At 43.8% G+C, this 26,831-nt stretch overlaps 1 protein-coding gene across 3 annotated transcripts in view; it reads right to left on the bottom strand.

Annotated features, from left to right (window-relative positions):
- Positions 1-26,831, bottom strand: part of Sema6a (semaphorin 6A) — a 121,341-nt gene that overhangs the window by 9,092 nt on the left and 85,418 nt on the right. Inside the window, exons 12-19 of one of the 3 annotated variants that reach the window (XM_005069131.4) lie at positions 26,384-26,539; positions 24,887-25,063; positions 24,427-24,567; positions 24,260-24,340; positions 22,115-22,173; positions 19,730-19,750; positions 19,561-19,611; positions 14,137-14,301 (exon numbers count right to left, since the gene is read on the bottom strand). In XM_005069131.4, the coding sequence (XP_005069188.1) occupies positions 14,137-14,301; positions 19,561-19,611; positions 19,730-19,750; positions 22,115-22,173; positions 24,260-24,340; positions 24,427-24,567; positions 24,887-25,063; positions 26,384-26,539 (851 nt within the window). The remainder of the gene's footprint in view (positions 1-14,136; positions 14,302-19,560; positions 19,612-19,729; positions 19,751-22,114; positions 22,174-24,259; positions 24,341-24,426; positions 24,568-24,886; positions 25,064-26,383; positions 26,540-26,831) is intronic. The other 2 variants (XM_005069132.4, XM_013112737.3) reach the window with 2 other exon arrangements.

The raw sequence follows: 26,831 nt of genomic DNA, 5'->3' as shown, positions 1-26,831 counted from the left end.
AGAGTGGCTTTGGTAGGCAGCTCTGATTATGACTCCTCTGGGCCTGCCTTGTCTCTGCATGGGACCAGCTCTGGTCCCTAGGATAGGATGCTATCTCCTAAGTCAGGCTAGGCTGCGATTCTCTCAGTGTCTGTTTCATCCTCCTGATAGGAGCATCTTTGTGGCTGCCCTCCTCAGACACTTCCTGAGCACCCCGAAGCACAGTGCTGGGGTGGTGTAAAGGAGACACAAGCCAGGAAGAAGGCGACCCTGCTCTGAACCCCACCCGAAGCATGGAAATAAAATAGGATACATTATTCCTACTCCCAGGCTGAACAAAAGCTTTCATAAGCAGATGAAATTGAACTGAGCCTTAAAGACGTGTAGGGCTGTAGAAATACAGAAAGGAAAAAAAAAGGGGTGGGGGACAAATGAAAGGCAGCTGCTGTATTCAGCAATAGGGAAGTGTCAACTCCCTTCTGGTCCCTTACGCTTCACTGAGACCCACCCTGTGACACTGTCCTTGGGTACTGGAGTTTCACAGACCTTTGCCCACTCTGTCTGGGAACACCGTCCACCTTCTCACACATGTGGCTCTATGATTAGAGTCTGGGCTGGGATGGAGAAGAACGAACTCCTCACGCTGGGCTAGGTCTACCTCCTATGTGTAATCCAGGGCTCTGCTCCTCTCTCCTAAAGCCATCACTGGTAGGATGTATACTTTATGCTCATCTTCCTCTGCATGCCTGGTCTAACAGAAATGAATTCATCACTTAGTCCCAGGAAGAACAGTGTCCAACAGATATCTGTTAAACCAATTGTAAACACACACTGGGTCAAGGGACACAGCTGGATGAGAACTAAGACAAATAGAAGCTACAAGCGTTTGGGAGAAGGATTTGAACGGCCTTGAACGACTAAAAAAACAAACAAACAAACAAACAAACGGTGTTTAGAAAACCTGGTAGTCTTTGAAGATTCTTCCTTCTTGTCAGGAGAAGTTGACTCCAAGTTTGCTTTGTTCTATATTGAATTCATTACTGAAAAACTACTCGCTTACGAAGAAACTAGAGCCAAGCACCCTTGCATCAAAAGCACAGCTATCGTATTATTATCGCTATCATTCTTTTTCAAATTAAAACTCTCAGTCTTTAAATGTACCTATTACTTGCCATTTACACAGAGACCTGGGAGCTACTATAAGACCTATCAAAACAGACAAAGAGATAAAAAGCAATTCTGTTTAGTAAGCTAAAAACCTGCACCCTCTCCAGTACCTCCAGTGACCTCTCCTGGTCTAAGACGCAGGCGGCGGGGAACTCGAAATGGTTAAGAGTGTATGTTAGCCTCTCGCCCCCTCCAGGGGGCTGCCTATTTGGGAGCTGCGGTGGTATGATGGATGTGTCTGTCTCCACAGTGAGGTGATTAATAGGCATCTGTGTAGAGCGGACCCGGTGACCACAAAGACAACAACGCTTCTCTGTGTCCTTTAGAGAAATATGCAAAGGCGAAAGGGAGGATGGACATTTCCTCCATCGTTGAGCCAGAGGGGGTTTGTGTTGGGTCTGAGAACTAAGAACGATGGCAAAACCCCAAGAAAAGCCCCAGAGCCGAATCCCCTAAAAATAGACTCTCGGTTCTGCTTTATAGTAAGACAAGCCTGCAATTTCCTTGAAATCCTCATAACAACTTGAGTGAATAGAATCTAACAACCCAATTTTTCTTGTTTGAAAATCTTATTGCAACAAACTGCCAGGCTCAGAGCCCTCCAAGGCAAGCCGAATGAATGAACCAACCAAGAGCCAGCACCACCAGGGCTAACCACACAGAGCCCACTGTAATCCTTATGAAGAGAGAAAATGCAAGCAGCAGCAAAACCTCAACTGCAGACCATCTCTCCTCGGGACCACACCCCAGCCCGTAGGGATGACCACACTGAAAGTGAAATGGGAGCTTTCTGTGGTTATCTTGGCAGGAAACGGTGTTCTTCTTGTCTTAGGGCCTAACGTTAACCAGATGGTTTGGGATAGACTAAAATGCCAGCAGCCTGGAAATGGGCTCAGAATTTATAACTCAAACTTTCCTTTTTATTTCATTTTTTTTCTGGCATGATATAGATTAGGCATTGAGTAGTCGTAGTCTTCGAGATGTTAGTGATTCACCATGCCTGAGTATGTGCAGCCTGCTACTCTGGCTAATCAGCAACCTCAGTTTAGGACACACACATTGAAACGATGCTTGCTGCGGCTGACTGTGGGGGGGAGGACGGGGAGGGGGGGGAGGCGGGGGACCTGCTGCCAGTTCTATCACCTCTGAAGCGATGCAGTTTTGGTTAGGATGCCTTCATGGGAAGAGAAAGGAGAGCAGGCGTGAAACTCATCCGGCTCCGTGTCTGCTTAGAATGCTGCCTTCATTTTCCCCTGGGCTTGGCCCGAGAATCCTCGGCTGCTCTGCTACTTTAGACGTGACCTTGCCAGTGGGACTGTACATTTAGACAGTAGACTAGTGTCTCTGCTGGATGGAGAGTCACAGTAGTATCATTTTTAAAGTTGAGCCTTGGAATGTTGGCCTGTGGGCCCATGCTTTAGAACAGTTACTGTCCCTGTAAGTGCAGTGATCATTTTAGATTTAAAACGTTTTTGCACAGTTTTACTATTTTTAATTGTGTGTGTGTGTGTGTGTGTGTGTGTGTGTACATGGACATGTATGTACACATCCTGGCATCGGTGGAAGGGGAAGGCATCAGATCCGTACCTGGAGCTAGAGCTGCAGCAGATAGGTTTACGCTGCCTGATGTGGGGGTTTGCAGTCTTCTGAAGAGCTGTCTATACCCTTAACAGTTGGGCCATCTCTTCAGCCCCGTGTGGACAGGCTTATTTTCCTGCCCTAAGGTTTTCTTTCTAAGTAAGAGTGTGATCTTCAATGCCCACATGATCCCTGAAGTCAGACCAGCTGTCTCATCCTGTCTTCTTCCTTTGTCTTATGACGAGGCATCAAACTATGAGTCGGAGAACTGGGTCTCCTTATAAAGTGGGAAATGTGGCCAATTCTTTGTTTGGATTGTGCTGTAGTGCTTTGATTTTTCTCTACAAAGCAAAGATAAAACAGATAAGAGGGAAGAGGTCTGCCTTACTAATAGTCCACTTCGAGGAGGACACTGGGAGGCATTGGTTAAGAACATTAACTGTGACATCATAAGGACCTGGGTTGAAGATTTGTCTGTATAAATAGCCCACTGTGTGACCTGTGGGCATGTATCTTAATCAGCCCAGCAACATGGGCTATAAGATGAGGGTTACTGGAAGGATGACATAATCTTAGTAGATTAACACATGGAGAGCAGTTGGTCTGTTCAGGAAACACACAAAGCAGTATTTCTAGAATTTCGGATGAGCTGCTAGCCTTGAACATGGTCCAAGATAGATTACTGTAAAGCACACTTTGGTACAACCCAACTGTGTTAAGAGTGGAGAAATAAAGATTACAACACACAGCCCCAAGTCTTGGCAAATGAGCTTCAAAAATACCCCATCAGCAATTTGGACAGTGTGATGAGTCAGCACCACCCAGCATCATCATCACCTTGAAGTTGTTAAAGATACCCGACAAAAATACTATATATGCTTTTAAATAAGCTGCTATACTCATAACAGCGAATAAAACCACCCCAATTTGTCAGTCCCATGGCTCCTGGGAAGACCTTCATGGCCCTAACATGAAGACAAGATGTTCCAAACTCTGTAACGGGGACATCGGTTTTCGATTGGGATTACATAACTCAAATGTGTCCCAGATTGGATCAGACCAGGTGTGCCTGGATTTCAGGGGAGAAGCAGCAGAATGTTTCTGGGTGCCTAGCGTTAGGTCAAGTCGCCTCCTTTAATGGACCACATCTAACACAGCACCAAATCCGCTCCTTAAACTCCACTCATGACCACTGAAAATTGCTCAGAGTTTTCCCCCTACCATGACTAGATGCAAGAAAAGGAACCCAGGACGGTCCTCTCTCTTTATAGTTTTTCAACTGAAAGGAGGAGGCCGAGTTCATGTTTCATTCCAACATGAAGGTACTGCTTTATGATACCAAAAATGCCCAGCACCGCAGAGCTCTCAGTGGGACTTGGCACTTCAGGTCTGCACAGATAAACTGTTTCTGAAAACCCGTGGAAATGCATGATATTTTAAGTTACATTAAATTTCTGTTGTGTGCCTTTAAATCACAGAGTGCAAGGCCAATCAGCACTTGGGCTGTATTTATTACCCTAACAAATGTCAGATGATTGTGTCCAGTGTTGTCTATTATTTATGAATAACAAGAGGCTAGAGGACTGCAAATGACACACTTTAATATGTCTAAAAGGTTAGGCATAATACAGTTTACAGCCCTATAAATTTCTTGACACCCATTTTCCCCTTTTGAATAAAGCACTGTCAGTGGCTGTCCATATGGAACTTCTATTCTTTCTATACCATCCATAATAACCGCCTCTGACTCCAGTGAAGTAATGGTGATACATGTTTGAAACAAAATGCATCCTTGTAAAAAGATGAACTCTGAAAACAACCAGGGTGGGAGAATTCCAATTACTCCCTTAAAAATGAACCGATTCACACAGACAGCTCCCAAGCTGCAGTTGTGTAAGAGATTAAGAAACATTAATTGAAAATGACAAACCTTCATATTGTCAGTAATAGGCTTTCTGACACTGATGAAGATCCGTGTAACATGTACCCAGTGAATCTGAGGATACCCAACTAGGTTTCGGTAGTTTGCTTCAGGACCTTGCTGAGATTTAAAGTGTTAAAGAGATTTACACCTGATGAAGTTCACAGGGCTATTGACAGTCCAGGCAGCAGTCTGTGCTCTTTGCAGGGCTTTGCTGGTGGCTTTGAACAGCATGTATCTCCCTGGTATCAACAAGATAGCACAGCTTTTCATGTCCATTCTCTCTGGGGGCAGTGTCGCATATATATATATATATGCATGCTCATATTCAAGCTCTACAGAGTTTGAAGCCATTCCCACATGTACTGTTAGGCAAAGAGAAGCCATCCTTAGGAAACTGCCAATCTTACTCGGCCCTCTGTAGTCCAGTCTGCCTACAGAACAAGGAAGGCTCCCGATCAAGCTGTCTTAGAAGTCTTAAAAACCAACAACCTCCAGAAAACTAGGCTCAGAGTAGGCGCTGAAATTAGCATTATTTTTCCATGCTTACATGGGACCCAAACTCTTAAATTGACTCTTCACCATTTCATTATGAAGACACAATGGATTCTAAGGGAACAGAGTGTAGTCGCATCAATTAAAGAGCAAGTGTGTAACTGCTCCAGATGTTCCGTTAATAAGATCATGCCTAGCCTAGTCCCTGGAGTCCTTGAAAGTTCCATTAAGCTGTCAGAAAACTTTGTCATTGTGTGTGTTTTAGTACGAAAGATGGGAAAGAGTGGAAAAAAGCATAGGAGACAGCGAGGGGAAGGGTGGGGTAAGTGTCATGTCGAGCATGATAGGGCCTGAGAACACAGATACAGAGGAAAGAGAGACAAGAAGCGTGACTTTAATATACCATGGTTCAAGTGGTTGTTTTAAAAGTAGAAGTTTAAGCTTTCCTAATCATAATTTAAGACCTTCATTTTGGAAGAAAAGTGGTTGGTATGTGGAAAAGGGGGCTTAGTTAGTGTCTCTGGAAAATTCCAATATTGGTGTACTGATTCAGGCAGGCAGGAAGATGAAATAGCTTTTGCATGGCTGACATTTAACTGTTTTTCCCTCTCTACCCTTTCCACAATAATCTCATCAAGACCTTAGATGAATTCAGCTGGTTGTCAAGAGAATAGAAAATTAATTAGATCAGATCTGCATTCTTGCCTGTACAACTGAAGGAACAATCATACTGACTGGATGGGATTCTCAGCCTGAACCTCCTCCCTGACAAATGCCCCGGGGAAGCCCCCACATCCTCTACCCCAAGGCCCAGGCCTTAACTGTCCCCGGTACCATTTTACCGGGTCCTTCCCAAGGAAGGTCAGACACCACACTCAGATTCTCTTCCTGGGAGGAGAGACAAATAACTTTCTAAAGCTGAAGGTAGCTCACTGGAGTGCATTCTCACTTTTTTCCCGTAGCCACCCAGGACTTCAAGTTCTTTCATGGCCGAAACAAATTACACACCACATACTTCAGCGCCTCACTAAAGGACAGAGAAGCCAGAGTTTGGAGTTCAGCTTGCCAGGGCTTTGCCTGGAATCGAGTATTTACTTTGGCAAGGATCATTTATAAGGAAAATGTCAACAATAAGCAGTAACAGACATATTAGAATCAAAATTGATAGAAAAAAATCCCTCCCCCAAATTCATAGAATATATATCATTCAGAACCGCATGTGATCAAGCAAGCAGGCTAGTGTGTGTGTGTGTGTGTGTGTATCATTGACAATTCCACGTTTGTCTTTTCTTCCCTTCCTTTCCTTGGGTCTCTGTCTTCTGCCATCATTCTTTAATTCTACCCTACTGCCTGCCAAAAGAGCCAGGTCTCTTTAGCATGACATTTAGGGCACCGTGCTCTTATTTTGATCTCAGCTCACTTTCCAGCCCTTCATATTCTCCATCACTTTAGTCACCCACATGGCATGCTTCACAGTGACTCACTCAGAGCTTGAGCAGCTCCGTAACTTGTCCATTCAATTTGTTCTCCTTGTGGGTTTTTTTTTTTTCTCTTCCTATGTTACTGACATCCAACATTTCCTTCAGTGCTCGTCAAGGCCTTCTCCTAGTCTACCCTACTTGGAGACAGCCATGGCCTGTTTTTACCTCAGCAGTGTTCTGTCTCCCCCTTTTTTCCCTTGAGCTTCTGTCTCACCAGAAGCTGCCTGTGTATCATAAACTCTAACCTTAAGTTACTTCTGTGCAGGTTCCTATCAAAATTTGTATTTTCCACGGACAATGATGAAACCATGCTTTTAATCCCAGCACTCAGGAGACAGAGACAGGTGGATCTCTGAGTTCTAGAACAGCCTGGCCTACAAAGTGAGTTCCAGGACAGCCAGGGCAATACAGAGAAACCCTGTCTTGAAAAAAACAAAGCAAAACAAAACAAAATCTGCACCTTTAATATCCAGTACAAGACTTATATTTGTATATGGATGTTTGTTGAATGAATAAAGAAAGAGGTGTGTGTGTGTGTGTGTGTGTGTGTGTGTGTGTGTGTGTGTGTCTGTGTGTGTACGCGTGTGCTTGTGAACGCCAGAGGACAACCTTGGGTGTCATTCCTCATGAAGCCATCCATCTTCTGTGTGTGTGTGCATGGATACAAACACACGTGTCCAGTGCTAGTGTTACAGACACAAGCAACCATACTTAAGGAGTAGACTTCATGTTCTCATTCTTTCCACCATACACTTTACTGACTGAGCCCTCCCCACAACCCTAAGAAAGTTTGTCCTTTGGTCTTTCTTTGAGACTAAGGCTCTTGTCACCACTACTGAACTGCCATTTTCTAGTGCTGTCTCAGTCTTAGTCCCCACAAACATGCAAACACGAAAGTGAGACCACTTATGTGGATCACATGACAATTGGTGAAAACTTTCATGTCAAATAAACTTAAAAAACGGTTTATTAACCATCCTGCTTGGGAGCAATTCTATTTATGAGCCTTCTTCAGATTACTGTTGACTGGAGTCTACTTTCAGTTGGTGTCTGGTACCAAGACCATGCTTCAGAAGGATATGCAAATTTTAGTGATTGTTTTCTGAAATGAAATGTGATAAAGCTGTCACAGAAGAATTTGTGTGAGTATGTGTGTGTGTGTGTGTGTGTGTATGTGTGAGGGTCGAGACAGAGTTTCTCTATATAGCCTTGGCTGTTCTGGGACTTGCTCTGTAGACCAGGCTGGCCTCAAACTCACAGATCTGCCTGTTTCTGCTTCCTGAGTGCTGGGATCAAAGGCTTGGGCCACAATGGCCAGCTACAGAAGGAGTTTTTGAATTGAGTTTCTCTGACATGGTTTGTCCTAAATTTCCAAGTGTGGTCCAGAGTCCAGCTCTGAGACCAGTTCTGAAATCTCGATACATATGTCACCAGCACTCCTTATGGCAGGAAGTGTGCCTTTTTACGCTACTTAGACTGCTGACAACTTGACATAAGCTGGAGTCACCCAGGAAGAGGGAAGCTCAGCAAGCACCATTCCTCCAAGGTTCCTGCCTTGACTTCCCTCAACATGGACTGTTTTGGGGATGTGTGAGCCAAGTGAGGGCTTCCCTCCCAAGCCACCTTTGGTCATGGTGACCTCACGGCAACAAAAAGCCAACCAGGACTCAGCAGCTGTTAAACTTCAGACACAGTAACGCTTTGGAGAAGGTTTCTAGGATAAACCAATAGGGTTCAGGTAGAAAAAAAAAAAACAGACAAGATTTTTGGCTAAATATAAACTTAGATAAGCAGTTGTGCTTTAAAAGAAAAGCACGTCTCGTGCAATATTTGATATATGCTTTCACTAGAAGCACTGTTTTATTTAAATATTTGAAAAGTAGCATTTAAGTCTATCTGAAGTTCAAATTAATTTGAGCATGGTGTATTACCAAGCAGACCTCCTTCTCTACCTTCCGACAGTGTATTTCCATGGCTCTAAGACTCCCACAATCCTCTTAAACGTTTAAAATCGCTTTGTGTGTGTCTGTGCACGCGAGCACACACATGCACATGTAAGTCAGAGGAGAGTTTGTGATTGCCAACTCTCACCTTCCATCATGTAGGTCCCCGAGACCAAACCCAGATCCTCAGGGTTTAACCACTGAGCCATTTCACCCGCCCGCAAACACTTGCGATACAGACTTTAACGGTTTGCAGGTCAGAACAGCTTGACAGAGTTATAAAAATGATGCTCAATCTTTATGTGGCAGACACAGCACAGCTCACACTCAGACATGCTAGCGTTTTACGAGTTTTCTTTCCCTTACCATCAGTAGCAGCTTGTGTACCATATTCCCATGGACAGGACGCCTTCCCTCTGATACCTCCAGATAGAAATAAATGAACTCTGCTCAAAGGCCAATCCTCGCTCTCTCAGCTGCCTTACCTCTGACCATGCGTGTTTTTGTTGTTTTGAACTTCAAATTGCTCATTGGCGGTAAGGGTCCCTTGCTCCTCCCACCACTGGACTCACAAGACAGCAGCCTTTTCTCTAGAAGTTTCCTGGAGTCCAGTCACGCTCCATGGTCACATCTGATCATGGCTGCGACGGTACAATAAAACTGTATGGTTTGGTTTTGAGCTTTTTAGAGAAAGCTCCAGCTATTCAAGAAGCCAGTGTGTGCAACATTGCAGATAGAAATCCTGTATCTGACTATTCGATGCTCCCAGTTTCCTCTCTTCCCACTTTGGTGATCTATTTCTGCTATGATATTGGCACTGAAGGAAAACAGTCTGGGCCACAGCAACTATCAGAGAACCACACCATTGCTGTTTGCAGTCAGGGCCTGTAGCTGTTCCCAGGGCTGACTGTGTGTGTCTTGATCTGGCTCATAGAGGCTGTGCTGGCCACATAGGTAGGTATATTGTCACTTTCATTTTTATTTGTTAGTCATATGTCTGGCAGCTGGATATGCCTTAGACAGCAAGTGAGTGTGTCTTGTCTCACTCATTCAAGAGCAATGGCATCCAAAATTGCACTACAGAATCAGTGATGAATTGTTCCTAAGACATCCCAGAAAACATTTTTGTTACAGTGTGTTACTGAAGAAAGAACACAGAACATCTGGCCCAAGTCAAGAAGGGAGCTGTTTTCCTTCACATCTTACTGTCATGAGGCGTAATGTTTCCCTGCATAAAACCACTCGTATATAATTTGATAAGAGCCAAGAAATTATTTTTTCTTCTTGAGAGAACTCACATGCTTCAAAATACCAAAATCAGGTAGGTTTTAAGCATTGGTGAGTATTATAGTTATAAACTGGCCCTGTGCTGTGTGTATCTTATGGCCCCGGTTATTACTCCTTCCTTAATATTTGCTTTAAATTAGGTTTAACAATGTATTTCACATGGAGAATTTACATGACTGTCACTTTTCATGGACAGAAAGTCGACGAAAAATATGAACTAAAAGCAAAACAATATTCATTCTAGTTAAGTCCAGTTGCAAGCTAAAGCTCACTCCAAAGCCTGTTGTTCACTCTTGGTTACGCAGGGATAGCAGCAGGTTCAGGAAACTATTGATGACCAAGTGCAGAGTAGAGTCACAGTTCAGAAAGACAGAGAAGGCACACATTCCCTCCATACCACTTGCTATTCCTGGGGGCCACAATTTCCCTAGGTCACCCGAACCATTCCCATTCCATGTAAGGTGCTACACATCCCACGTGGAGGCAATACCGTCACGGGTTATGGTGCATTAAGAAAATAAGCACTTGGCAATAAAGAGGATTGTTGACAAGTTCTAACTCATAGCTGCATTCAGCATGGGCATAAAGACATGGGCAATCCATTCAGCATCCCCAGCAGACTTCACAAGTCTTACCAGAAGTGTATTTCCCAAACTAATTACACACTGATTAAAATACTGTCTACAGTTACCATTCCTTTTATTTTCATTTGAATGCTGCCTGTACTTCTCCCTCTTGTCTACAGTGACCGTCCCTTTTTGACTAAGCATGACTGGGTGACAGCATCTCACTCTATCAATTTCCTGAAGTGGCTAAGAATGCAACAATTCCAACACTTCTCATCAAATGAGAGCATTTTCTCTTCTAGTCACCATGTCGTCTGCTTTCAGAGGACTCACGAGAGCACACGATGAAGTCTGGGGGGGGGGGTGCTTCTCCTGCTCCTGAGTTGACTCATATCTATCAATAGCAGGCTTGGGGCTGACATTTCATATCGGTGGCGCTCTGCAGCCGTGGCGGCTTTGTGTGTCTGCCCACCTCCCTGCCCTTTCGGGAATCCGGTTTTATACTACTCCTAACTTCAGTAAGAGAAAGGCGGTACAACAGTGGCCATTCTCTCCCCCAAGTTTGTCGAATTTAAAAAAAGAAAGCTCTTATTTCTTTTGCTGTGGGGAGGCATGGTGCAGAGTAAGCCAGAACTAAAAATAAACTGGGTTTTCTCTTTTATTTATACGTAATTAGAGCCCCTTTGTAACTAGCCATTACTACCCCAATGGTTATTGGATGAATACACAATATATATTTTTAGATGTGGCAAAAGCCAAAAAAGAAGTAGTCAGCCCGCATCTAATTTATCCAGTTGATGATTAAAAGGCTGGCCTGAGAAGCTCCAGATATCTAGGGACCCAGAGATAAAACAGTGGCTACTTGTGTATTTTACTAATGAATCCAGGGCTTGAAAAATATTAGGCCTTTTCAAAGAAAAGAAGCAAGGCAAGAGACATTAGACAAGGCCAGTAGGGTAATGAGGAGCAAGGCCACCGTCACTGAGAGAGAAGATTACTTCATTTTCTACGATAGCGTGTCCTTAGGCCTCACAGGCTTCCTCTCACGTTTCGTCAGTGTGATGGCATATCTATCTACACAGCATCTGAATGCTACTTACAGTACAGAAGGAAAGAGCCTTGGAACATTCCATGGGGGGGTTGGGGGTGGGCAGAGGGCTTGGGTCTACTATTTTGAAAGGGGAGGCTAAGAGCAATGGCAGCAGAAGGGGGGTTAGACCGCAAGGTGAGGACAGTGCTGTGACAGAGGAGCGGGTGCATGGGGTTAAACCAAGACCAATGGCATGACAAGGAACAGAAAGACAAAGCAGCAAACATACTCTGGAAATGTGCTCTGGAGGGCGGAATGAACAAAGAAGGGGCCCGGCCCAGGGTCAGTCAGTGACTGTGTGAGCAGGGCTCACACTGCTCACTGGCGCTTTTTCACTAGCTCCAATAAAAGGGCACTGGGTGCTTAACTCCTCCTCAGAAGCTGGTCAGTGAAGAAATGCGAGGCATCTTAGAAACAATTCCAGAGTATCTTTGGCTCTGAAAGCTGGAGCACACGTGTGTCGCATTCCCGTTAGACAGTCCGGCCCAGTGAAAGAGCAACCGCAGAGGCCCCAGGAAACCCAGACAAATCCAGCATCCCAGCAGATGCCGAACACAAAGATGCGAAGTCATTAAAACACTAACACCAGGAGAGGAAAGGAAGCCAGGAGACCACAGGTTGGGTCAGGTTGAGGGACGTCATAGTGAGTAAGAAAAGGAACAGAACTTTTTCAACAGAGAAACATCATCACCAAGTCATACCACACAGCGCTTGGCAAAACAAAACGAAAGTTGGAAACGAATCATGGACAGTGAACAGAATGATCATTCAGAGAAAGGGAGAATCAAAAAAATCATAAGAATCATGGTACAGGAAACATTAAGCTCTGTCATTTTCAGTTTCTGCATAACAACTCATTGGCATTGCCCCGTCAATCTTATATACCGCAGTTGTCCAAAAATCAAACTCATACTTGACGGGGCAAGGCAAGGAGGCTGATCATAGCACAAGGACAGCAACTGTGTTACACACCCATGCAGTCACCTCTGCCACCATCGCCTGACACTATGCACTCTGCTTCCAGCTTTGTCAGCGTTCATAACAAGGCTTGGGAGAGGGAACGATGCCGAATCTTAAAACAGCCTCTCAAAGGGCTAATCAGACTCCTTGAGAGCCTTCATCCCTTAGGGAAGTTGACGAATGGAGAAAACCCATGCTGCCCCCTCTCAGTTAAGAGCAGAGAAAATGACTGCAACCCATGCCTGACCAGAAAGACTTTTTTCTCCCCAGGCAAAAACAAAGGGATTAAAAAAAAAAAACTAAGTTGTCCTTACTTGAGAATACAGTCAGGGATGACATATGTATCTGAGGTCTGAAGCCACACACAAATAACAGCACATGCTGGGACTTGTGGCCTGTCGGGCAGTTTCCCCTTTAGTGAATGCTTTCTTAGGCTGGTAAGAACAGATCCCTCTAGTTTCAAGAAACCGATGAGACAAAACTAGCTTTGTTCTTCTTAAAATAGATTTGGAGCAGGACATATGAAGTCCATAGAAGAATAATAAAATTGGCAAAGAGGGCACACAGAAGAACAGGATAAAAGGGCCATCTTTACCATTTAGACTCGGGAACTGGGACAAGAGAGTGCATGGAGCTCACAGGCCAAAAGCAGATTAAATATATAAATTTAATCAGCATGGGAGTCTATCCAGAAAGGAGTCCACCCAAGGAGGAAAATATGAATGCTTAAAACTCCAGGAGAAGGCATGACAGATTGTCCTCCAAGGGTCCCCTGGGATGCCTGACCCTCAAAACTCCAGCCGCAACTTGGATGGAAACCTTGAGATCATACAGAAGCAAACAGCTCCGAATGGGGGAGATGGCTCAGCAACATAACTGGGCGTCTGAGCTTTGATTTCCAAGGCTGTTTGGGGGCTAAGTAGAGGCCTTTCTGACTGCAGCTGCAGCTGAAGTAGGATGTGTTACTAGAAGCAGTAAACAGTTAGGAAAGGCATGACATTTCCTGTCTGGAGGCCAGCACAGAAAGCAAAGGAGAATTTAGGACAGCTCACAGTAGAGTCCCTTTCATTTAGTGAGGCTTCCTTTCCATTGCAAATGCATAGTGATTCTGCTTGATTAAATAACATATTTTTGTTTCAGCTCTTGTCCTCCAAGCGAGAGTCTGAGGGCCACAGGCCTATTCAGATTCTGCCCCACGAGAGAGGGGGCGATGCTAGCAGGAGGGAAAAGACTTCGCCGTTATTCCTCAAGTCACTGACTAGCAGGCTTTTTATTACCACAGCTTTTCCTTGCCAAAGACAGTGGCACAGCATTCCAACCCATTACGGTATGGAAGGGGTCTAAAAACTCATAGCATCACACTAGGAGGAGTTCAGAGGAGTGGGAGGGGATCTGAGGAGCAAGAATTCACTCTGGACCACCCTAAGCCTCTTCTGGAGAGAGGAAGCCCCGAGGATGTGCTATTTGTTTTGTGTGGTTTCTCCTGGGTCAGAGGACAACTGGAGATCAAGGGCTGGGTTGCAGTCTTTTCTGAGATGCTTTTAACCAAGGTGCACAGGATGTTCCTAACACTGTTAGGATTCAGCTGGAAGCAGGTACACAGTCCTCCCCTTTCCCCTGCCCTTCTCCGCCCCCCCCCCCAGAGGAAGAGGCACTTCCAAGGCCTTACCCTTCTTGTCCTGGTGGTTATGTGAGGACACTGCCCCCAAAGGGTCTGTGCTGTCGGGTGCCTCGAGCAGGTCGTTCCAGTCCAGCATGCCTCCCCTAGACTCATACCCCTCTCGGGATGCCGAATCTGACGTGCTGGTGCTGGGCAAGAGGGAACTGGAGTGGCCTGTTTTCATCACAAATACAGTTAGGGAAACATCACCGCATACTGCATTCCCTTTGCTCAGAGGCCAGGAGACAGGACACCCATGATGACCTCGAGACCGAGGGTATGCCCTAGCTTGCAGGTAGGGGTGGGTGGCTCTGTGCTTGGCAGAAGATCATCTGGATATGTGGTTAAAGGACAAAAGGCCAGAGACTGTCCCGGCCACAAGTTGGGTGAGCCTTGGAAATAACTGACCGTGTCCTTTGTCACACCATAGGGACAGTGACCCCTCCCAGCCTCGGGAAGATAAAATGGTACAGTGCCTGTTCCACAGATGCTCAGGAATACTAGTGTCCTTCCCTAGAGCACTTCCCATGTAGCATGAAAGATACTCCAGAAACGTGGTTTGTGACTGATGGGACATCAATGGCAGTGTGTGGCCTCTCCCATCACAAATAACACGGTCAGTCTCAAACCAGTCCCGGCAAGGCTCCATCCACAGTGCGTCTGTCTAGTGTTCAGGGTCAGCTCAGCCTCATGGGCGGTCCCCATTCTGGGAGACGCCTTCTTTCCCAAGGATCCACCCCCACCTCTTCGGCATGGGAGCCTCCTCCGCTGCCTGTCCCTATGGATGCACCGTGTGTGTCGAAAGCTGGTTTCTGAGTTTTATAACTCAAATTTATGAGGCACTGCTTTTGTGGCCTCATTGACGGAGATGGTTAAACTAGAAAAAGGTGCATTCAATCTTGAATGTGGCCCAGGATAGGATAGAGCCAGAAGACAGGTGAGCCTGGGAGTCACGGCAGCTACCCTAGACATTTCCTATGAGCGGGCATAGAAGCTCGCTCCCCATCATGCCACAAGATGAAATGCAGATTGTATCAGATCCTTTCATCTGGGCTGTCAAAATGATTTAAAGAAGCCTGATTAGCAGTCCTCTCTTGCAGACATAAAATACAGCCTCTGTGACTTTTGAGGGGATTATTAAACCATCTTGCCTAAAGTAACATCTTGAGCACTTCAAAAAAAAAATCACTGAGCATCATAGCTCATGCCTGTAATCCCAACACTTGGGAGACTGAGGCAGGAGATTTGCTCTGAGCTTGGGTCTAGTCAAGGCTAGATAGACTAAGTTCCAGGTAAGCCTGGGAAAGAAACCAAGATAGTCACTGTATGTGTGTAACCAGTGCCTTTGGTACAAAGGAAAATAGACTCAGAGTAATTCTAAGAATTCTAGCCCCAGGATCTGATCACCTTGTATGTGATGAATAAAACATTGGCCACCAGATCTTATTGGTAAATGCATCCCACCTTTCTCTACTCTTTTAATCTATAACTATCATCAGAAGATGGAGTCCCAGGAGACTTTAAGATCACAAATGTAAAACAAATTTAAAAATAGCATTCATCTTGAACTTCTCCTACCAGGAAAGGTAAGCCAAGATAAGTTCATGGAAGCAGTGAGGATGTCATTGGAACCACCACACCTGAATGCTGCCACAAAGCTTCTGTAACATTTAAGAAGTCTCTCTCCATGTAGAACCTGGGTGGTTCCCACACAGCTCCCAACATCTGTTTTGTTGAAAATAGTCTGCTTCGCAGCCCACTGCTAAGAATATGCTCATTTAAGACTCAAGGAATGTTTGATTTCCTAGACATTGCCTGAGCTCTGCATACCATTTAATGCTGATAAGAGAACAAGGTTGAGAAAAAACAGCCTGAGAAATGGGAAAGAGAGAATTTCCTTCCTGCTTAGACTAGGGTCTAAACATGTTCATTTCTACACCCGAATTCAAGACTACATAAAGAAAAAAAAAAAAACAAAAAAAACAAAAAAACAAAACGGCCAGCCTAGAAGACAACTCAGCACCCAACATAAGAAAACAAATTGAAATGGCTTTGTAGGTGGTAGGGAGGGGGTGGGGGTTGTGCTCCCCTTCAAGTAGCAAGAATTTCTTCTACCTGAATTGACAGGCATATTGAGCACTTTCAATTTTACTGTGTTCAAGGGGCAATTTTATGGTAATGCCATAAGTATGGTTTAGTGAGAACATTTCTTAATATGGTAATCTAGGGGAAATATATGCCTAAGGGACACATTTTCTGTAGAAAGATTTCCTGGACCATATGCTACAGATACATGGAAAACTCATTGGTGATGGAAAGCTATGGCTACGAAAGGAAATTAATGTGGACCAGATGGTGGTTAGGTAGGAAAACGCTCTACACAAATGTGAGAAATCAGCCTCTTCATATCTCTGAAGTGTTAGTCTAATACACCACATCTCAATTTTCTGTATGTAAATCTAGAGAAACTATGCATCTGATTTACTCAAAAAAGAAAAAAAACACTTTGTAATCTTTTAAACTGGTGCTTAAGGACAGAAAGCACAGGCTAGTGATGAATCAGAGCAAATACTTGATCCTCAAAAAGTTTCGAGCTGGCAGGTCAGAGTATGCAGAAGAGCGGCCTCTGTGAGCAAGCAAGGCGGGTATTCTTACGATTGGCCACGCTTAAGCACGGCTACTAGAAATCATGGGTGTTCTTTCTCACAGCTTGATTTTATAGGCTGGATTATTCATACACACAGTCTGTGAGACTTTGTAACCAAAATGACTTGTGGATACGGCATTGCTTGTCAATAGATTCGCTGTAATTATGCAGCCCAATAGGAGAGGTCACATTTAATCAGTGGACAGAGCATATGCTCTCAAAGTCTTCGAAGACACAAAAAATTACAGGTGCATTTGAAAAGCTAACTTTCATGCATCATGTTGTTTCTCTACATCTACAAGTCACTGTGATTCTAGAGGCTAGAGACCCTGCCTGCTACTCTAACTGTTAGCAATGATTATAGCCGGTTAGACATAAAAGGCACTCCAGTTCAATACACAGAGGAAGAGAGAGAGAGAAAATAGTCAGGGCCCAATTCACTAAAAGGGGTTCTTGCATACATATACATACATATAATGCCTATACATTAGTCAACAGAAAACTGGCACAGGGTACTAAAACGATTCCTTTATGAGAGAAAGGAACTTCCGTTTTGTGATTTGTTCTGTGGGCCTAAATTAGCCAGGAAGTGCACGACAGACCGAGGACACTCGCAGTACAGGTACATTCTGGCCTGCCTTCCTCATCTGTGTTCATGCCCATAGAGGTAGTCATTTGGTCCTTCCCCTTAGCCTTCAAATCCTGCACCTCCTCCATTGGCTGATACATAGCAGTCACTCAACAAATAGTTGTTGAATGAATTAATTAAATATTTTCTTAGTTAATGCCAAGATAGTCATAGCTCGAGAATATATATGTGCTGTCTAGAGCATTACTCCTGCTTTTTTCTTTAAAACAATATATTATGTTTTCTTTCCTTTGGAAGTCTCTCTCTATGCCCCCTTAGTAACTTCCTGACCTTAGTGGTGGGCGGTCTCTCATTTCTATGGTCAGTTAGTCACCTAACCCCTGCATACTCAATAGCTCCTACCTGCAATGGGCAGCATCAGAAGCTAAAGGGAAAGCCCGTCTCTTCTTTGGTTTCCTTACAGAAGCTCCAGGGCAAGCGCTTACAACAACTGGCCATTGTCTTTTATAGGCTCATTTTTTCTATTAACATATGGAAAATTAATAAATGCCTGCTCTTTGAGGAAGAGATGAAAGATCTACTTGCTTGAAGAGTGAATTTTTTTTTTGTTCATAAAGTGCATCCCAGAGCTTAAGTATATGTTCAAAAAATTCCCTGGGAGTTAAAATTGGTCTCAAACAATTGATGAACTAGTTTCAAGGTCTGGATTTCTCAACATCTGATAAAAATTATTCAGTTATAGGCGACGATGCAAAGTCTGACTTTACAAAAGAACAGGTGCTAAGTGCTTCCCTTCCTGAAGGTTAAGGTTAAGCTAGATGGCATTTGTCTTTTGAGCAATTTTCTCCTGGTCTCTGTTGTTCAATATTCCAGTTTGAATCATAGAATGTCAAAGGTGGAGAAATCCTGTGGACTTGTCTGTACCACCATGCCTCACATCATGAGGGGGCCGAACAGGAGAAGTGTATTGCACAGCTCTGGCTTTTAAGACAGTCTTGAAGACTTCAATGAGCCTTCTAATTTATGCTAATCGGTCTCTGGGATTGAAAACTTACACAGAGCGCCTGAGTGCCATTTGTAGACACCATGACCTCTTCTTTGCATCCTAAATCTTGTGTTTGCCTCTTCTTTTCATCCTACCCTCCATTTTAACCTACTCATATTTAAAGACCACCCCTTAACTATCCTTTTGTTGTATATCTCAAAGGCAAAAACTATTGAATGGCTGAACTCCTGGTACAAATTAAAATGCAAAAGATTAAGTTTGATACCACAGAGATGTTTTGATACTCTGTTACTCTGTTTTGAAAAACACATTCAATCGTTTAACTTAATAGACATTTGGAGGTTTATTTAAAAACAAAAATGAAACAGCTGCATTCCGGGCTTACATGTGAAGCCACTGCCTGTGTATTTCAGGCAGAGAACGAAGGGAGAAATCCTGTTTGGACACTGGGCCCACTGCCTCTCCTTCCTCATACATGTTTTGAAGAAATCAGACTAGAAAAAATGTTTAAATGTTCAAACTCTGAGCTTAAACTGTGTTGGTCGATTTCATGCCACACTGCACATGTGTGCCTCATAAGGCCCTAGTGTGTGTGCCCTATATGGGAATTCTCCTGTTGGGGAGCTTATCCTGACAGTCAGGATTGGGGAGATCGTATGGAGGGGCTACAGTTTATGAGTTAGACCCACTGCTCTTTTGTCTTGAATTTCCTGATCCATAAGCATATTCAAGAAGGAGGAATTTGTTTTCACTTGAGAATCCATTAGAGGTATTTGTCAAATTCTTGAACATTAGCATGTTTCATATTAATATGGATTCAATATATAAGACTTGCTCTCCCTTATCAACTGTCCCATAAGCACAGTTATTTATTTATTTATTTATTTATTTTTGGTTTTTACGAGACAGGGTTTCTCTGTATTGTTTTGGAGGCTGTCGGTCCAGCCCAGCCTCGAACTCACAGAGATCTGCCTGCTGGGATTAAAGGCGTGTGCCACCACCGCCCGGCTATTTATTTATTTTTTAAGCATAGTGAAATCTAGAAATAAATTTAGTGAATTTGGGCCCTGAAGTAACAAAGAATCTGGTCTATGATTAGGAATGAAAACTACAAACTACCAAAGGATAAGTAACTTTAAGTATTAATATTGATGCGTGTATATATATATATATATATATCAATAAACTGACCATACACTGTGTTGAAAGACATTTCATAATCTGGCAGAGGAGTTGAAATGTCTATAAAAAATGAGGATAAAAATCAATTAAAAAGAATCCTAAGGTTTAAAAATACTCAGACGGATTAGTGCAACAGATTTCCACAGACACAAGATTAAGGCAGTAACATCTTCCTTACCATTCAGTGCCACGAAGGAATCTGAAAGACAAAATTGGGGAGGTGGTTACTTAACTGCACACATTCGTAGTGTGACTTACACAGTGAGTGGGGATGAGCTCATGAGAACTGGGCCAATGGGGAAGCCCCAATACCGGAATATATCCGTCACTTCCTGCTTGTAACCAAAGCAGCTTCCTACTCAGTCTAGTGTCCTATCTCTAGTTCTCTTTTCCTGGCGAGTTTACCCCAAAGTTGCTGCTAACTGGCAGAGAAAACCCAAGGGTTGTTAGCAGAGGAAGTGGTCACTGCAATGATTTTCTGAGAGTCAGGGAGCCAGGCTCAACTTTGTACAAAAGGGGCGTGGCTGTGGATAAAGTAACCTGGCCACATCTGCAAGAAAGAACTTTTCTTCATGCTCTCTTGTTTCATCCTCATGAATGAACTAAGAGGACTGTCCAGGATCATAATGGTCTGAACTCATCGGCTGGCTTAGTTTGGAAATTAAAAATTCAAACCCACACACTTGGGAAAGCCACATATGCAGGTTTGTGTGTTGGTGTCTAGGTTAGACCACTGGTTCACCAAGCACTGGCTCTCTGTGATTTTTGTAAAAGTCCGCTCACAGTGTGGCAATTATATAATGTCCCCTGGATACGAACACGGATGTGCACAAGTGTGTGTCATAGAAGTAGCTCCCATTCTGGTGGGAGCATGAGGAGACAAGCCCTCAGGACAGCAGGCAGGCAGAGGCACAGTCTCACCTTCTGTCCTGAGAGGGGCCCCCAGAATAGTGTAAAGGGCGGGGCACCAGGGAAACAGGCTTTACAGCTGAGCCTGAGCGTAAAGACTAGATCACTAAATTGGAACCTCCTACTTTACGTATACTTGTTCTCTTAGGCGTCTTTGTTGTCTTCTGTGTGGACACTTAAAGACAAATGGCAATCTATCGCCCCATCTTTGTACATTTCCTGATGTAAGCCAAGTCTATGTTCCAATTGTTCTACATACACTCATACCACCAGATCACAAAATGAGACAAAAATGTTTCCTAAAGCTAACTTAAGTATCTTTAACACCCCCCAGACCCCCCCCAAAACCTGTCTTTCTACAACTGAAACTACAGGGCACAAGATAATTAAGGTGGAACGACTGAACTTCAAGCCATTTTACTGATACAACTGAGGAATCACACACATGACACAGACATTTGGGTGGTAACATATCCACTACACCAATTCTGATGTATAACTGTCTCATGTGAAGACATGACAAATAAAAATGCCGGGCACGTATTTTACTAATAAGACAAATTATGTAGGGTTAAGAACTTGTAGATAAGGCTGACAATGGTCTTCTTTATTTGATTATTCTATAGCTCTTGCAAAAGCATATGATAGAAAGTTGAATGATAACCTAGCCTGGAATTTCATTACTTTCAACTTAAAGACTTTGATTTATATCCATGATCTTTATTATAAAGCCATATACTATTAGCCACCCAGTTTTGCTTCTGTAAGAGATGTTTTTCAGTGCCATTTTGAATGCAAGTTTCATGAAATTCAGCACACGGAACATTTTTTTTCAAAAATTGTAAACTAGGTGACTCTCCTCTAAGAAACCCACACCATGTTTTCAGATCTGTCCTGGCTTCTTCCCGAACGCCTTTCTTTCTCTTAACTCTAGTGCTGAGAGACTGGGAAAAAAACCTATTTTTCCCAAGAGCATAGCATTATTATTTACGTTTATAACACTAAAGCATTTTCAGGAGAATCCTGATATTGACCAGATCATAAGACAACAGGACAGAGTTCTCAGATCTCTTCTAAAAAGTCCTAAGTACAATGTTGCTATTTAATAGTATGTGACATGAATTCTGAGAATGACACTGTAGGTAAATTTCTACAAAGAAGACATTAGAAATGCTTTATGCTCATGAGTTATTTCTTAAGTTTGTTCCTATCTTAAATGGCTTCATACATGTGCATACACACACACATACTCAATTTTGAAAAATAATTACTTTCATTGGTGAATATGTTAAAGAACACTAAAACAGTCCTACTCAATTAAAAAGCTAGAGCGCAATGATTAAACTTTTGATTATTTGACTAAAATACAGTATAATAGCACATGATGGAAAAGAGCAAAACTCATTTTTGTAATGGAAATACTGACATAATTTACTGTTGCTATAATTAATATCCTCAGCATTATAATAAGGAGAGACGTGCCCACATTTACAGCAATAACCCTGACAGTGTTGGGTTTCCACACTACGATTTCCTTTTTGTTATGTCCAGAGTCTGCTGCATTGAGTTCTCCATGTGATGTGATGCTCACCATTCGATAACAGCAATAGCATCTCTACCCATAGGCAAATAGAGATTTAAAAGTGCTACTTACTGTGACAGTCTCCTAGGCCATCTGTATTGCCACGCTCTATGTCCTGTTCAAAAGTCAGCCTTTTTAAAAAAAATGGGAGGACAAGGAAAGAAAAAAAAATACAATGCCATGAGTCATCACTCAGGAATGAGTCTTTAGTTTCATTAAAAAGTGACCTGAAGTTGGGCATTGGTGGCGCATGCCTTTAATCCCAGCACTCGGGAGGCAGAGGCAGGCAGATCTCTGTGAGTTCGAGGCCAGCCTGGTCTATAAGAGCTACACAGAGAAACCCTGTCTCAGAAAAAAAAATGACTCGTTTGCTAAGCTGAGCCACTGGAGTGAAAGAGAAACAGCTCTCTGACAGTTATAAAAATGGGTTTTCTGTGAGTCTTCAAAGAGAAGCTCTGAGAGTAGTAAATTCAGATCTTCTGCAGGAAGCTAATTAGCTTGGGATTATTCTTATCCTCCCTTACTCTGGTTCCTTAAGATGGACTTAAACATTTGAAAGTTTTCATGCGAAAGCTGGCTCCTCACACAAGCAATAAAGGGAGGGCCGGGTCCTTTCTGCTTCCCTTTACACTGCTTCCCGTGCTCCCCAGGTCCTCTCCTCTAGTCCCTTGCCTACAACGCACACATGACCAGGTTTAAAGGCACGACTGGCTGAGACTGTGCTTTCTCCCTGTTCTTTCCAACGCTCAGCACTCCTTTCCTCCTCCTCCCCCATTCCTGGTCATCACCATTCATTCTGAGTTTTCAAACAAGCACACTAGATTTGTCCATGGGAAGGGTGTCCTTCAGGAGATCTTTGTGCTTATATTTCTAAAATGGAATTGAAAATTCTGATTTGTGGTTGCCTCCCAGTGTATCATGAACCACACAAGAAAACTACTTTGAAAGTCACACCTTGATCTAATAATCCGTATTTAGCCTCTAATGTCTTTGGCTATAATGAACATTAAATTCCCCCTCTAAGGATGTGTGTTTCTTATAATGAAAGCCAGTAGCCATCCAGTCCCCAAACCCAAATCTCCCAGCAGAGTTCTGTGCGTGGTGAGCAGTGCCTGTGGCAATCAAACGTGGTGCAGGCTTTAAAGGCAGTCTCTGGCAGCTCTGATAGTAACTTTAAAGTAGTTTATAAAAACGTTGCTACCTTTGGTCAGGTGTTGAATACAGGACAACTATTGAGCCCCTTCTCAGCCCCGCCCCGCCCCTGATTCTTTCTGCTCCACCATGAGGATTCTCATGAAAAGATACGAAGCCCCAGTTCTATCAAAAGTCAGCAGAGCTAGCTTCAAAGCTGTGCTACTCATGCCTAGTGGGTCATCTGCAGTCCCTGGGTTTCCGGGTCACCTTTTACAGTTATCATTAGCTCTGGTAAAGAGAAAACTTCTTAAATTATATGGATGGTGGGCACCAAATGGGCTCTCCTAGTTGCCTAGCTATTTCAAAAAGAAAGGCTGCTTCCAACATAGGAATAGCTCTTTTTCATAGGAGGGGTTGGGGAGGCTCTTTTGTTGAAGGAGAGCCCTGGACTGCCCTACACACCTCATTTGCATTGTCCACAACTTCTCTGAGGCATGCTTTGAATATTTTTTCCAAAAGTTATTTTAGATTTCATATCCACTTAAGTTAAAAAAAAAAAACACAGGCAGAGCAGAGTGGCTTGATCTAGGGGAGCAACTGGGAAATTGCCAACATTGATTGTGTGTCTGATGAGTCATAATGGTTGTTCAGCATAGGTGAAAGCTTTCTGGATGTGGACACCATGCTTGAAGCATGATCACATGGTTAACAAAGGCTCTGCTGCTTTTTCTCAGCCGTATTTGGTCAGTGAGCAGACTCATTTTGCCATGGATGGACATTTCGTCCACTAATCTAATCGGTAGCCCATGGCTCCTTTCTCTGCTGTCCTCAAACCATGATTGCTCAAGGTGCATTTTCATGTCCCACTTTCTAGGGAATACTTTTGAAGCCCACTGAGCTTCCTTTCTGTGTTCTTGTCTAGTCTGAGGTGGATTATCCTTCGGACACTGCCACGCATGATGCTCAGGCTCTGAACTGAGTTGGGGATGGAGAAGGCGCCTGGCAGTTCCGTGTTGATGGTTTGAGGGAACAGGGACAGGCCAATATCTAGCACTATGCCCTCCCACCCCTCAGGCTCCTTACCTGCTAAGGGGTGACAGATGGGCACAGGAGCCACTTTCCTTCACCCACCCACAGTATGGGTCTCTGGAGGCAATACAGGTTCTGCAGGGAAAGATGACTGTCAGCTACCCAGGATTACTTTCTAACTCTCTTGGATTTTCCAGCTGTCAATGAGGCAAAATACATACTTTTTACACTTGCCATGTCGTTCACACCGGCCAACAGGCACCTTTATTACACAGGTGGAGAAGGCAACATACAGCGAGCCACTGGCTCTGTCGAGCTCCATGCCCATGATCCTTTTGTCTTCCACACCATCGTAGCTGCACCTAGTATTATGAGGTAGGAGGAGACCATTAGCAGATTCTTGGGAACCATTTTCTTCCCCACGCCACCACCCTGGTACTCATTTCTGCACTGATATGCTAACCTCCTGATCTAAAACATCTGTGTGGACATCCTACATGAGCGGCCATACGGTCATGACATTACCGGCAAAGAAAACTAATGCTCAGTACTTACTAGAGATGGTGTGAAAAGTAATGGAAAACTACATAAACTCACTTGTCTGCCATGATTTTCCATGAGCAGAAAGGATCGCAGTAACACGACAATCATTACCAAGAAAGGTCCCAATGTTTGACTCACTTCTCTGGGTTGTAAACATTCATCTCCTCCAGGAAAAGGCTGCCATTTAGAAAACCACTGCTTCCTATCCTGGCCAAGAACTTCAAGATGATTCCCTTTTCTGATCCCAGGAAAACCACAGTGTGATTCTGATACGGCCCAGCAGCGTTGTCTACTGCAATTTTGGTCAGGCGGTATCTAAAATGACAGCATTACGTTTGGGGAGGGAAAAAAGAAAGACTCTTTGTTAGTCTACCATTAAAGGTCCCCTTTCCGCTTCAAACAACTGTGACACGGCTTTCTAGTAACAATGTCATGAGAAATGTATGCATGGAAGTAATGCTCTCAAGCTGTTCCGGTCCTCTATTTTCATATGCAGAACATTAGGATAGCTCCAACAGGGAGAAGGAAGTATGTGTGTACAGAGGCCAAGTTCCATAACAAATAAATATCCATAACCATATGAAACCACTCAGCATTCTCATCTGTGTAAGAGAAGACTAACGGGGCCAAGGGAGAGGGCAGGCATAAGAAGTGACTGTGCTTAGCATTTTTTAACATCGAGAAGGAACGTGCTGGATCCCATTCTCCACACTTTTCCTAGGAGGCACTCTGCTTTTGGTAATGAGATACAAGACTAAGGAACCCTTTGATCGTACACACAGGAGTAAGGAAGGTCCTGAAGGGCTCAGAGCAGTACTACCACATTTGTGCAAGCCAAACCACATTTGGTAAGGGAACAGAGAGACAAGCATAGAATTAAGGCCTAGTGGGTATCCACTTTCTATGAAATTCTTTGGTCATTCCATCTTTCCTGGATACTTATTTGCCCTAGATACCAAGACAGGAACTAGAAAACACCAGCTTTCCTATAAGCAATAGGCCATGGTCGCTAGGGTACAGTCAAGCCATTTCATAGTTCAATAAAAGTCATGCGATTAAAAACAGGGTAAGCTCACCGTTTTGTGTTATTGACTGCCACAGTTTAGAAAAGCCTGCTGTATCATTTGAAAAGAAGCTCCCATCACAAAGGATATGGATGCTATCAGAAATCTCCAATCAGCTACTGCTCTGTTGGCATCACTTCCGATAACAAATACTAAAGTATAACTCCTCCATGCTGGCCTGCCATTACAAATGCAGTGTCCCTTCATGTGCCAGCAGCCCAACCATACGTAACCAAGCAGGTAACCACTTCTCACGGGCTTTCCTTCACCATTCCTCTGCACCGCACAGATTGGATTAATAATAAGCTAATCTTGAAGGAAGTATTTTTCTTTCTTCTAATTGCTGGCACGTGCAGAACTGGCCTGAAAATGCTGGCACTCTTCTCACTGGGAATACAGTGATGGGGATTTGGTGGCATCTACCCAGCCCGTCAATATTTCCTAGCTGAATTGATGCCCAGGATAGCAGAAGATGTTTGTGGCATTTCAAAGCATGCTCTACTGACAGGATTCATGAACACAAGAAAAAGCCAAGGAAATCCATGTAGGATGTGCTTTGCTCGGCACCCACCTGACCATCGTTCTCAGGAACCAAGGTCGGTTGATGATGGAAGGTACGGCCTCGTCCATGAGTGGGTGTGTCTTAATGAAGTTCAGGGTGTCATCAGGAAACTCATTGGAGGTTGCATATCTTTCTAAAGACGATGAGCCGGCACAACACCCTGGCCTAAAATGAGAAAAAGGGTGGCATGGCAGCGGGGGAAGAGTTATTTCATGACTTCTGGCAAATTCTTTGAATGAACTGCTCCCCTAAGCATCTGGCATGAAGTAGGCTGCATCGCAGGCAGAGAAGAGGAAGTTGAACAATGCAGAATGCCACCAAGTACAATATGCTGAGATTTCCTCTGGCCCGCCTCCTCACTCTGCAAAGAGGTTTTAGCTGGTACAGCTCAGTTTTATCTCCAGGCAGCTTGGCTTCCTTCCAGATGCACACACCAAGCCCAGTGAACAGAGATGGG

Source organism: Mesocricetus auratus, unplaced genomic scaffold (assembly GCF_017639785.1).
Source record: "Mesocricetus auratus isolate SY011 unplaced genomic scaffold, BCM_Maur_2.0 Super-Scaffold_6730, whole genome shotgun sequence".
Taxonomy (NCBI): domain Eukaryota; kingdom Metazoa; phylum Chordata; class Mammalia; order Rodentia; family Cricetidae; genus Mesocricetus; species Mesocricetus auratus.
This window is presented reverse-complemented; position numbering and strand designations above follow the sequence as displayed.